The sequence below is a fragment of the Paramisgurnus dabryanus genome, chromosome 20, assembly GCF_030506205.2.
Source record: "Paramisgurnus dabryanus chromosome 20, PD_genome_1.1, whole genome shotgun sequence".
Taxonomy (NCBI): domain Eukaryota; kingdom Metazoa; phylum Chordata; class Actinopteri; order Cypriniformes; family Cobitidae; genus Paramisgurnus; species Paramisgurnus dabryanus.
The window spans coordinates 15,569,500-15,582,506 of record NC_133356.1 but is presented as its reverse complement, the minus strand read 5'-3'; the positions used below and the strand labels follow the sequence as shown (position 1 = coordinate 15,582,506).

The 13,007-nt window shown below is 34.9% G+C and overlaps 1 protein-coding gene across 1 annotated transcript; it reads right to left on the bottom strand.

Moving 5' to 3' along the window:
- Positions 1 to 1,379: 1,379 nt before the first annotated feature.
- tlx1 (T cell leukemia homeobox 1) lies at positions 1,380 to 4,942 on the bottom strand. The gene is made up of 3 exons (XM_065297537.1): positions 4,107 to 4,942; positions 2,932 to 3,169; positions 1,380 to 1,688 (listed from the first exon to the last, which is right to left on the bottom strand). Exons 1-3 carry the CDS (start codon positions 4,573 to 4,575, stop codon positions 1,478 to 1,480), a joined length of 918 nt encoding a protein of 305 aa, XP_065153609.1. The 5' UTR covers positions 4,576 to 4,942; the 3' UTR covers positions 1,380 to 1,477.
- Positions 4,943 to 13,007: the final 8,065 nt, after the last annotated feature.

Genomic DNA, 13,007 nt, shown 5'->3' with positions numbered 1-13,007 from the left:
ATGTAGTCACCTGCAGGACAATGGCGAAATCACACCATTTAATACAACTAAATGCATAAACTTTACACAATGTTAATATCAATTTTGTCAATATTAATTTATGTATTTTATCTAAAGATTACGTTATATCTTTACAAATTCAATTATATCCCAATGTTAAATATATTCTTATTAAATCTTAGATAACGAAGTAGGTGCACAAACACCGTGGCGTCCTATTAAACTGTTTAGTTATTTGACGGCAATGGTGTAATGTGCTTTGCACACCATAACGAAATACCTATTATTTAAAATGCCTAATGCTGCATGAAGAACGACAATATAATAAAAGTCTTGTGCTTTTCTGCATGGATAAGACACCCTCATAATATCCCTAAAGCGTACTTTCAGCTCTCTCGAGCACTTAATCCTCGTAACAAAGTGAACTTTGTTACATTTAATATCTTTGTCAATGGCATAATACATAATCAGTCACAAGGCCCCAGCGGATAACCGCTGACTCCATATATACACTGAAAGAGGCATCACTGTGTGACAGAAATTTCTTTACAAAAATTACAAAATTATGTTATAATTGTATTCCATTAGGATATTTTAATTATGTACGTTTACACAATTACTGTTTATGATGTTCAATTGCAGATGTAAACTATACCAGGTGCTCTATAACGATTAGATTTTAATCACAAAGATAATTAATTTGTTAGTCAAGTGGTGCAAGTCTCTGAGAGTCCAATGGGGACTGCTCATAAGATGATACGAGAACGTCGTCACACAATACAGATGGACACAAATCCTGTATTTGTATTCAACCTAATTACTTATTAGTTTATAATGTCCTTACGTTTGTGTTTAATTATGCATTCATGTTAGATCAATATCAATAAGTAAAAAATTTGACTAGGAATTGGCACTCAATATGCGAAATTGTAATTTTTAGCTTGTCCTGCAGGTGACTGCTTGAGGCATTTTCTATACCAAATAAATTATGAAGCTTTTGTGAAAGCCTGTAATTAACCTTCGGTATTATATTATTTTGGGAAAAGAAGCCCTGTTAATCAGTACAGAATATTTAAAGATGACTTATTTATAAACGTTATTTTATAGTGTTTACCACAAGAAATGAACCGAATATGATATGGATGAGGTACAAACAAATGCTAATGAAATATAAATATAATATACTATCATATAGGATATAGCTTATTGTAATTGCATTTTGAAAATGAATGAATTTTAACCCTGGAGAACCCACGGGGTCAAATTTGTTTAATAAAATAAATGGGTTTTTGGATTTTCCTGGGTTCTCCAGGGTTAAAACAACTTAAAAAAAAATAAGTTTCTATTGTGGAACAGCATTATTCTTTCAGCTCTTAACTGTTGCTTAACCTATGCAGTGTTATTTTGAAAATAATGTGTAATTTGAATGTCTTGACCAATGCTTCTGTTCATCTTAAGTCTATAAAAGTTTCTCATCTTAATCACAGTTGGGAACGCTGCTGATTTTCGCCGTGTTCTCAGTCCAGGGCTGAAGGTTCTGAAGTGCGAATAAAGAGCTGTTGTGTAGACATATTGGGTCCGGATTAACAGGTTGGTTTATAGTCTTTTGAAAAGCTTCTTGTTGAAGTTGCATAAGGATTCGGTTCGCTTGCTGTCGCTCGGCTTCTCTCTCCTCCGCTGTCTGCCTCCTGTATTTAAATCACAGCATATGTGGCACACTGTTTATTACGTTATTATGATTTCAACCATGATTTCAAATAGTTATGTTTATTTAGCGTCTATTTTCATATTTAAAAATGTAGGCTATTTCACGCTACGATTTGGTTAATAGAGATGAATACAGAAAACAAAAACAGGCTTTCAGTATATCTGCAAAAACTGCAATTACTCTACAAAAATCGTGTACAAATGTGTCAACCAAACAACCCTTAAATGGTTTTTACACGTTTATTTATTTTTTTATATTGTTGCCAAGACATTATTTTTGTCATTATGCTGTCACTCAGACAAATAGAATATAATAAATGCTAAAATATAAATTTAAATAATTACAGTTAATTATTGTAATACATTAAGAGTTTGGTTCCAAAACGAGATTACTTTGTTTTTGACATTTTTCAAAAATCAATTTTTTTTTATTGTGCATTCCAATTAATATCAATCATAGGCTACTGCAGTTGGTTTGTTTTGATTCAATCTTTCATAACTAAAAAAAAATACAGCTAAGTAGCACAATAAAACACAATAAAAACATGATAACATAATAATAATAATAAACTTGTTTTGAAAAAAAAACACGGAAATTTGGAAACAAACTCAAATAGAAATTTACGTTTGGCAGGCTCTTTTTTTTCAAAAGTGACCAACAGTACATTAGGTCTGTAGTTTTATCAGTGTGTATGTTCCTGGGAATCGAACTCATGACATTTGCTTTGCGAATGCAATGTTAGTTGGAACAGTAGCTTCCAAATGTTAACAATTAGTTTCAATAGTTATAATGAAACATTATACAGCTGCCTAATAACTCATCAATTTATGATAAACTCACTTAAAGCCTGTTGAAATAAAAATTATATTCTTATATCAGTTTATAATAATCAGTAAAAAATAATTGAGTAAATTATAAAAGTTCTGATGAGAAGTCAAAGTAAGAATATAAACTGTTCAGCTGTTTTTAATTGTTAAAAATATAAATATTTTACATACAGTAATGTTGGTTATTTCTGAGTGAAGTTAGTATCTAATTAAATATTGATGTATTGACTAAAAAGTACAACAAATAGGCCTAACAAACAGAATATCATTGAATGCTGTAAGTCATCGTATTGACCTCAAACACTTATAATAGTTTAAATACTTCGCTGTTTTTACTGATAAGGTAAACAACATTTACTTTTTGAATGTGTTTTAGCAGTAAAGATAAAAACTCACCTCCATTTGGTTCTTCTGTTCTGAAACCATGTTTTGACCTGCGCATCAGTCATTTTAAGTGCTTTCGCTAAGGCTGCTCTCTCTGCTGAGGCCAGGTACTTCTGACGGTGAAAACGTTTCTCCAGCTCACAGATCTGAAGACGCGTGAACGACGTCCTGGGCTTCTTCTTCTTCGGAGGGGTTCGGTTCTGGTACGGATGACCTATACGGCGTGTTACAGTGAACGGTGAGAGGGCCACTGGATTGAGAGATAGGGTGAAAGCAAGCGGGAGAAATCAGCAAAAACGAGAGAGAGCCAAGCAGTAAAAAGCACACGAAACCTCCAAAGGAAATGATTTTGGTCCTTTAAAACAACATGCATCAACCAGAGAAAAATTAAACAAGCTTAGCCAAGCAAGCAAACAGACAGGAATATCTCTTAATCACAATATTTGGATATTATTAGATATTTAATAGGCTATGATGTGTTTGTCCATTCAGAGATCAGACATATTGCCATATATATATATATATATATATATATATATATATATATATATATATATATATATATACGTGTAACAATAGCCTACAATTTATTCAGTTCTCTTGTGTAAGTAATAGCCTAGATTTAATTATTGTTGACTGTATTTTTCACATACACAGTTATGTAAATATACAACTAGCAGTGAAACGTAAACAGACAGACATATTTGAATTGTGCAAAAAAGAAAATTAATATGTCAACCTATAAAACTGACAATTGAATGCAATATGCAAACCTAACATTTATGTAATTCTTATTTAAACAAAACAAAACATACAATACATTACATTAAAGAAGAGATTAACTTAACATGCTCTGACCAAGTAAATATTGTCAATGTGTAAGCTAATTTTATGTGGCCTACAGAAGCAGCGTATGATTAATAAAGTGCGTAAAAATTGTATTGTTACTTTGTTAATTTGTATTGTTATAGGCATATCTTACCAGAAGCAAATTATAATAAAATTTAGAGCAAAATGTCTGCAGATGAGGATACTTTATGAAGTAAACAATAACAGCAATACAACAACTTACAATTAATACATAAATAAGCTTATGAATTGTGCATCCACATTAATAATAAATAAGAACGAATAAGATCAACTGAAGCACAGAAAGACCGCTAAAAGTTAAGTGTGACAGCTGTTACCTGTAAATCTGTCTTTGGTGTATCTCCTGTTACTCTCCATCCAAGGAAATGTTAATCCTGTGAGATTGTTAATGGTGCCCATGCTTCCCATACTTGGCACCGCGGTACCGCTGGTGGGAATGGATGAGTGAACGGTGCTCAGCGGCCGGTGCGCTGGAACTCTGATCACCCCTGAAGAATTAAGGCAGTTCCCATTAACATTCGTGTTCAAGTTCATGTTGTATGAGCCGCCGAGGGAGCTAACGCTGCACGAGTTCCCATTGTATCCAGCCGAGTTATTGACATTATAGTTGCCAGTCATGGTATTGTAGGCTGTGCTGACTATGCACCCCAAGCCGTAGTCCAAGTCCTGCATTCTGGGGTTGGAGATCATGCAACTTCCCTGCTCTGCATTGTTAAGAATCTGATCGATCCCAAAACTGATGGTGTCTGCGTGCGTCTGGTGGAGATGCGCTCCCATATGATCCATGGTGTAGAGAGGCGCGCGCGCTCCTGCAAGCCTACAGGATCCTCCACGTCACCCACGTTATCATACAGCAACTAAAACGCAGTTTAGTCCTGACTTGTCGTTATCTAATAGCGTTGACTGCATGAGTATGTGTGAGTAAGGATGAACTACTGAAGATTGTCTTTTTTACTGCCTCTCTTTACCCTTATAGCTTTAGCCTGCCGGATGAAGCAACGGGAACATCAATCAAAATGCCAAAGAGGCTGGGTAAAATTAAGCCTCCAATTCAGAGCTGAGAGACCCAATTGGCTAAAGAAAGCACGACGAGTCTGTTCAATGAAATTCAGTGGAATTCCCTTTTCAACACAAGGGAACCCGCAGTGATTTATTAAACCAAACGATACACAGACTCAACAAAAAATGACAATATTGGTTACCATTATGTAGTTTCTGCCTTTGAAATATTTTGTCTTTGGATACTTTTTAAAATACCTTTTTGTCATGGGAAGAGGAGGCAATGATTTCGAGGTTAGGTATTTTTTACTCTTGTTAGACAAATTACTTAACGAGAAGCATTTTTATGTGAATGAATATTTTTTTTCTCTCGGATTGAAATGTGACAATAATAAATATGAGAAATGACAACTTAAATATGACATATTGCAAAAAAATCAATTAATACATTACATTTAAATAACCTGCATGGGTGGTTAAGTATAGGCCTACTTAAAATTTTGTTTTATATTTTTACATATCAAATTTATGTTTAATTTCATTTATTTTTTATTTTCTTATACGTAAATTGATAAGTAATGATAGCAGAATTGATTTATTATTCAGATTAATTTGGTAAGAGAAATTGACTCACCGCAGTGTGCCCCAGTATTAACTTTTATATGAATTATTAATTTTATTTTCTATGCATTAATCATAATATCAAATAAACAGTTTACGTAAAAGTTAACACAGGATGTAATTTTTTTCTATGTCGGGGTGATTATTTAACAGAGAGATGCTTTAAGTATTAATATCTGCATTAATTAATTAATGCTATCTATTATATTAATCCATTAATATTATATAGGCTATGATTAATGATTTAATTAATGAAAAATATTAATATTATATATATATAATATATAATATAAATAATAATATAATATAATACATATAATATATATTTGCTATCTGAAATAAAACGATGAAGTCAGAATGTTAAGTGCTTTATCAGAACATTATTAACCCACCAAGGCCCACTTTACAAGTGGCATTTATTGACAGGCAACTAATATTTCAGTCCTGTGATCTTTTCCTGGGATCGAAATGCGTTGATCCAAATAAAACGAATTTGTTGAAGGACCTGTCGGTCACGACCGTGAGATTTGCTTGATACTTACATAAATATATGATTATAACTTGATAATATTAAGGAATTTAAAGCTAAGAAGTAAAACCTTTGAGGACATTGAAGACACATTTTCAGCTCAGTTGAAGTCTCTGTAGTGCATCAGTCTACCTGTGTAGTGTTTGACATCTGAGCCTGAGCGCACTGGCGCCACTTCCATCAGCTGCATCTCTGAACGAGAGCTCACAGCCCTGCTGCTGACAGCTTCAAGAGTATCTACATAAATGCATCACAACACCAGAGTTTATCCTCGCTTCATTTGCATGTAATAGTTTGACAAATAATCACTTAAAATGATTCATATTTCTGCAACAGAAATAAACGCACTATATAAAGTAAATCATAAGTACACTTAGACTAATATTATGAGTATATAATTTGGTGGTGTATTTTCGTTTTAAAGCTCACTATACCCTACATCTGAAATAACACTCCTTACAAAGACAAATATTCAATCTTCCTGTTTACGGAGTTCATTGGAGTTCATCCTCTGAGAAATTCTGTGCAAGGTTATAACTCAACAAAAACACGTTGTCCAAAATGATTGTGATTGATGGTGTAGTTTTTTTTATTGTCGTCGTCATCTTTTGTGTGTTAAAAGTGCTAGGTATTGAAAATAAAAAGGAACAAATTGATGTAGGGAGCTTGCTCACATTTGTAGACCTATGCTATATGTTCTCAGCTTTATGAAAAGAGAAACAGACTTTAATTTTAGAAGCTCAAAATATTTGGTTCACTATCTTTAACCTCTGAAATAGATTAATGAGCTTGGCAGAACATTTTAATGCATTATGTCAAATGGGAAGGGCCCATGAATATTTTGGACTGTATTGCTGAAAAGAAAATATAAGAACAAGCATTTCATTTACCACCATATAAACTTAGGCTACATTTGACTTAAACCAACAAAAGAAAGACAAATATGGTTGTTTTAAATCTTAAACACTCTTTAAGGTGTATGGCCTCTTTAGACTCTTTTACACTAAAGGTGAGAATGTGTTTACTAAACTGATTAGTTAGTGTTAAGAATCGAAATGATGACCAAGCACCGGTTAACAAATGTCCAGATCAGTTGCTGAGGTGTTGAGGGACAGGACATCCATTAACTTGTTGTGTCTCCCATGTTAATGGCTTGTTTTACTGGATAACATGTCTCTCAAAACAGAGTTTGAACAATTATTTGATCAATTTGCCATCCCTTATATTTCAGTCCAGAGAGAAAGAATGCATGCTTGTGTAATAAAAAGAGAATTTGACTAATGCAGAATCATTTACAAGTTAATACTGTAATTATTGAACTAGTTATAGTGCCTGTCTCAACATCACATTTAAGTCAAAACAAGCTATATGTTATGACTCTGTTTTGACATTTAATACGACTGCTTTCATAACAATGTTCATTTAATGTCATTATCAAGTCTTCTGAATGGACAATCTTCCACTTCAAAGAGCTTTCCTGTTTATGTAATTTGTGTCCACCTATGTTATTGGTTTGTATGCGTCTCTTAAATCAATTTATTTTGGAATAGAAAACATCAAACGGTTCATCAGTTTTATTTACTACTTCATCATATCAGCAGTGTTACACCATCTCATCCATTTTCCAGTTTGTCACTCTTCACAGCCATCCGCTTCCTGACGCTGTTAAGCAATTTTCACACTCAACCTAATGAGAAAACTTGCCATTGTAAACTCCATTCCCATAATGTTTCCTTTTTTTTTGCCAGAGGCATGCTTGCGATATCTACACAGGTTGAATTGGAGCACAGATTTATTGCACTGAAGCCCCAATTCTCACTCCCACTAGCAAATGGGAAGTCTCATCTCATACTCCAGGCACCATGTGGATTCACTCTTCGGTCTAATAGTGGACATGACACCAGTGACAGCGGAAGCTGCTCCTCCCCAATAGCCAGTGGATGGTGTGTCTGTCCTCTTGAGTGTGGGTGCATCCTGTCGCCTGTTTCATTTAGGGGAGGCGAGTGAGCCCGGCCTCACTTCCCTTTTCCATCCTGAACGCAGCAGCCCAGCTGGGACCTGTTTACTTCACTGTGATGGATGGATTCATCCCATCCCACCAGCTACTGGTCATTACGTGTGACATCGACACTATTGCGCTATCGCTCCTCCCCCCCCTCCCCACATCACCATTTCCAGCCCAAAAGAAGACTTCACTTTTATAGCACTCTGTGTGCTACGATTCCCTGCCAATGCTAAGATTCAAATTTCCAGTAACATATTTTAATTACTAAAACATTTGGTCCTCTCATCGACTATTAGAAAGGTTTTAGTTATATCACTATTGCATATGAAAATGAAGGTTTGCAGATGGATCTAAGCAGTCTAAATACAGTTTTATAGAATAGATAATAATAGTTTACTTTTATGCATTTGGCAGATACTTTCCAAAAGGACTTATAGTGCATTCAAGGTGCACAATTGATCAGTATGTGTGTTCCTCGGAAGTCAAACCCACAACCTTTGCACTGCTAATGCAATGCACTACCAACTGAGCTACAGGAACATGTGTGTTGATAAAAATAATAGTGACAGGGTTAGAAAGGAGCAAATGAAAAGCAGCAGATATGGAAAGAAAGAAAAGCAGAGGAGTGAAAAAGCACTAGGGGAAAAGAACAAAATATTAATTCAGCAATTTTAGTATAACCAGGGAGGGTGACATTAATCAAAATTACACGTTATATGTGACCTAATTTTTCTTTTTCATTATCTTCATTATATTCCACACCGCACCATCTTTTCTGAATGCATAAAGAGATATTCATACATATATTCATGATCACATTATTGAAAAAGACGGCAATATTTTTTCATTAAACCACCGAGCGCAAAACAAAATCTACATATATTTATATCGAAACGTCGTCGGATTGTGGAGTTATCCAAACAATATCATTAATTTCCTTTATTACCCAACAGCACTGCACACTGGGAAACCCAAGACATCATAATCTGTCATCGTACGGTGAGTTTAACAGGTAGCCTGTTTTTGTGTTTATCTTTTTTCCTTGTTCGCTCTGCCCTCATCCCAATTATGCAGCCCGGTACACCATAACAAACAGGTACTCTAGCCAAAACCTACAACCCCAAAAACACAGGCACAGACTAGCTGGTGCCTGCGCAGGCCTCGGGGGCTTCACCTCACACCTAATGATCTGTTTTGACGGACAGGGGCTGTGGGCCAAAGCTTAGCGTCTCCCCTGATACTTCACCCGCTCCATATAAAGCAAAGTATGCATCAGCTGATGCACTTATTCAACATTGACCCTTCCTTCAGACTTTTATCAAGAAATTGACAAAAAAAGCATTCTGTCTTTGCAAAAATCATAAAAAAGTAACGCTTGTAACCAACTCGCGTTATAATAGAAAACCATCAGGCGCCTTAGAAAGGAAAACAGACTGAAACGCATATGAGACATTTATCTAAGCCTTACAGCGCAACAGGACAGACATCACTCTCAGAGGTCAAAGGTCATCTCTAATTGGGTGGAGAAAAGAAAACAAGCACTCTTTCAGGGTGGTAGATCTAAGGAGGGCAATCACAACAACTCCAAACAGAAGGGACTAAAACTTCAATAACTATTTCCATCAGAGAGGTCTAAGTGAAGTCAATAAAAGAGATGGGGCAGTTGGAAAGTTTCTGTTTACACTTTCCCTCATAACTTACAGATTACTACAAATCTACTCGCCATCTTTTGGAATAAGAAATATTTGTATTTCAGACATAATTGTACCATTTATAGCCTTTAACAATAATTGGAAGCCATTGCAACATTTGTAAAATAGTCTATATCGGGGGTCTCCAACCCTTTTGAGAGCGAATTGATAAAACAATGTGGAGGGCTACTTTTTTTGATAGAGTCTACTCAAAACATTTGATTTTACACGTTTACATGTTTCTCACTGTTTAAAATGTTAGCATACATAAAAGAAGCCAAGCTAATATAAAAAATATGTAATAAATAAATGTTAAGAGTGAGCGGACCCTGTACTGGGTCCAAAATGACTTATTATTACTTAATATAAAATATTCCCTTAAATTTTAATGGTCTGTCATGGCCCAGTACATATGAGATACTGTTTGAAAGCTAAGAGTCTCTACTTTCTGCAGATATGTATCACTTTGACACATCTTTTACTGTAAGAAAGTTATTTACACTTAATTTACACTACCCCCCCCCTTTTTTTATATAATTTAATATTCACATATTTCATATTTTTCAAATATGACAAACATGGGCAAGTCTTATATCAAATGAAAGCTCTCATTCCCAGGAACATCGTAATTTTTGTTCGATTATCATCACATATCCAACAATCGTCGAAGGAATAATAAGGTAAAAAGTGGTCTACTAAGTATGTGAAACTTGAGCATGAGCTGCCTCAGATAGCACAGATAGCCACAAATGCTACACCATCTTTTATCTTTGGTCCTACTCTACAAAATTATTCCATTCACAATATTTTCTTTGGTTGTGTGCACGAATACTCGCTTGCTATTTATTATATGTGCAAAACAAAACAAAAAGTATTTTTAGATGAAAAATGTATTTTCACTCCCTTCAGTGAAATAAGAATAACTTTTGAATTCGACATGCTAAAGAGATCATTCTATTTGGGTGTTTACTGCCACAACAACAGAACAACCAGAACTTTCTGCAGTCTGCTAGACCAAACAGAACCAAGAATTATCCACTTTCAAAGACACCGTTTACAACACAAAAAAAGAAAATTTGGTGGTTCAACAACATAAATAATAATATTGGTCACAAACAGCAGCAGTTTATGTAACCCCGAAGGGTTTTCTGTAAAATGATATAAAGATATTGCATTTATTCCACTGTATGTGGTTATGGGAACACTTCAAATGTTTTTGGCAGAAAATGAATGCAAAAATTGATTAGAATAGAATAACTTTTGCATCCATTACGGTAGAGAAAAAAATCCTTTTTCCTCTGTTAGCCGACATTTGCTGGAATCAAACAAAACTGTCTGCAGGTTTCGGGACCACTCAGGGTCAATGTTATAGACTTTCAAATACAGACTTTAGAAAAAAAACAAAAAGTGCCTTTTTATTTTTGTGTTTATTAGAGGACTGATAACACCTACAACCATGTTTAGCACTTTCAACAGTGTTTTATGTTATTTCAAAGGGTTTCCTGTCAAATGATACCAAACTTTTGTATGTAAACCTCTGCATGTGGGTATGGGAAGCTTTTGAAATTGGGTAGGCCAAATCCAGGCGGAACACCCCAAAATAACCTCAGAGCTTGGCAGGTTAATAAAATGTGCTTTGGCGGGCAAATCACAAACTCTATGGGGACACCATGTTGGAGACCACTGCCTACTTCCTAGCTGTCATTGGGGCATGTGGTTGTATTTGTTAACATCAGTAATTGCATTAGCTAACATGAACTAACAATGAACTGGTGTTGTAGTCAAGGCCACCTTAACCGAGACCAAGTCATGACCCAGACGAAGACAGGCAGAGGCCGAGACAAGACCAAGACTTTGAAGGGTCGAGACCAAGTCAAGACCAAGAACAAAACAGGCCGAGACCAAGTCAAGACCAAGACCAGTGCAAGTCACTGCATTAAAACACTTATGATCAAATTTGAAATAGCCTATGCACATGATTAGGCACTTCTTGTGTATGTATGTGTGTATATGTGTGTGTGTGTGTGTGTGTGTGTGTGTGTGTGTGTGTGTGTGTGTGTGTGTGTATGCCATGAGAGAAGATGATAAAATAATAAAATAATAATAATAAATTGTCACCGTAAAAATCAGTAAATTATAATAATTATTAAATAGTTATTTATAAAAAAAATATTTTGTGATATGCCATCAGTTGTGGTCTTGAAATAAAATTGAGACCGAGACGAGACGGAGTAAAAAAGTGGTCTCAAGACCGATCTCGAGTACTACAACACTACAATGAACAAAACAATAACAGCATGTATTCATCTTCACATTACTTACAGTATTTAACATCAAAAGATGTTAACATTACCCAAATCACCATGATCTAATATGAATAACTGTATTGGCAACAACAAACATTAAATGGTGATAAACTGTATTGCTAATTGTTACTTCATGTTAGCTAATGTATTTACTAATGTTAACAAATACAACTTAATTGTAAACTTTTTGTGCTAACTGTTTGTACTGTTTCTTAGTACAATAACTTATGTTAACAGAATTTTGAAGTGACACCATTTATAACTTTTAAGAGATGAGGTTTAACCTTGAACTTTGGCCACCAGAAGAAAAATACTAGACATGCAAAAAATCTTTTTGTACCTCAAACTCAATGAAGGTATCTTACTTCACAAAAGTGAAGCGACTGCACTTTTTTCCTCAGGCACAAAGAGAACTTTGCTGAGCATGTGCTGAGTAAGTTTCATCACTTGGCTTACTTGTAACTGCAGAAATCTCATCTACTGAATACTTCATTACATGCCTTGTAAGAACAAAAGTTAAAGTAAATTAAACCCCTCATCCTTCATTCAAAAACATGCTTATAAACAACAATTCTGTCAACTCTTGAGTGTGGTTATATTTTTATATATTTATTTATAGCTTCATCTCATTCATAGTGCACTCCAGTAATGCCCTTTAGTTCCAGAGCCATTAATACATTTTATTAATGCAATATCCAAGTAGCAATCTGGAGACGTGCACTAAGTCGGGTCTTGTGGGATTACGAAAAACGGTTCTTTCCCATCCCAAAATCCAAGTGTGGTGCTTTCGGAGAGCTTCCAGTGGTCTTACATTCATCTGGGAAATACATTTTTCTTACCAAATGCTGCTACCTTGAAAAATCAAACAAAAACTACTGACATGATGTATTGGGCATTATAAATTTCTATCTAGCCAGCAAAACAGATGCGATCATCTTTCACAGTAACTTCATGTTTACTGAAGATAGCACTTATTTTGTCAAGGGGGGCTCTGCAATGGAGAGTTATGCTCTATTAAGCTGGGTAATGGTCAAAGCCAGTTTGACATCCTTCAGCCCTGTAAACAA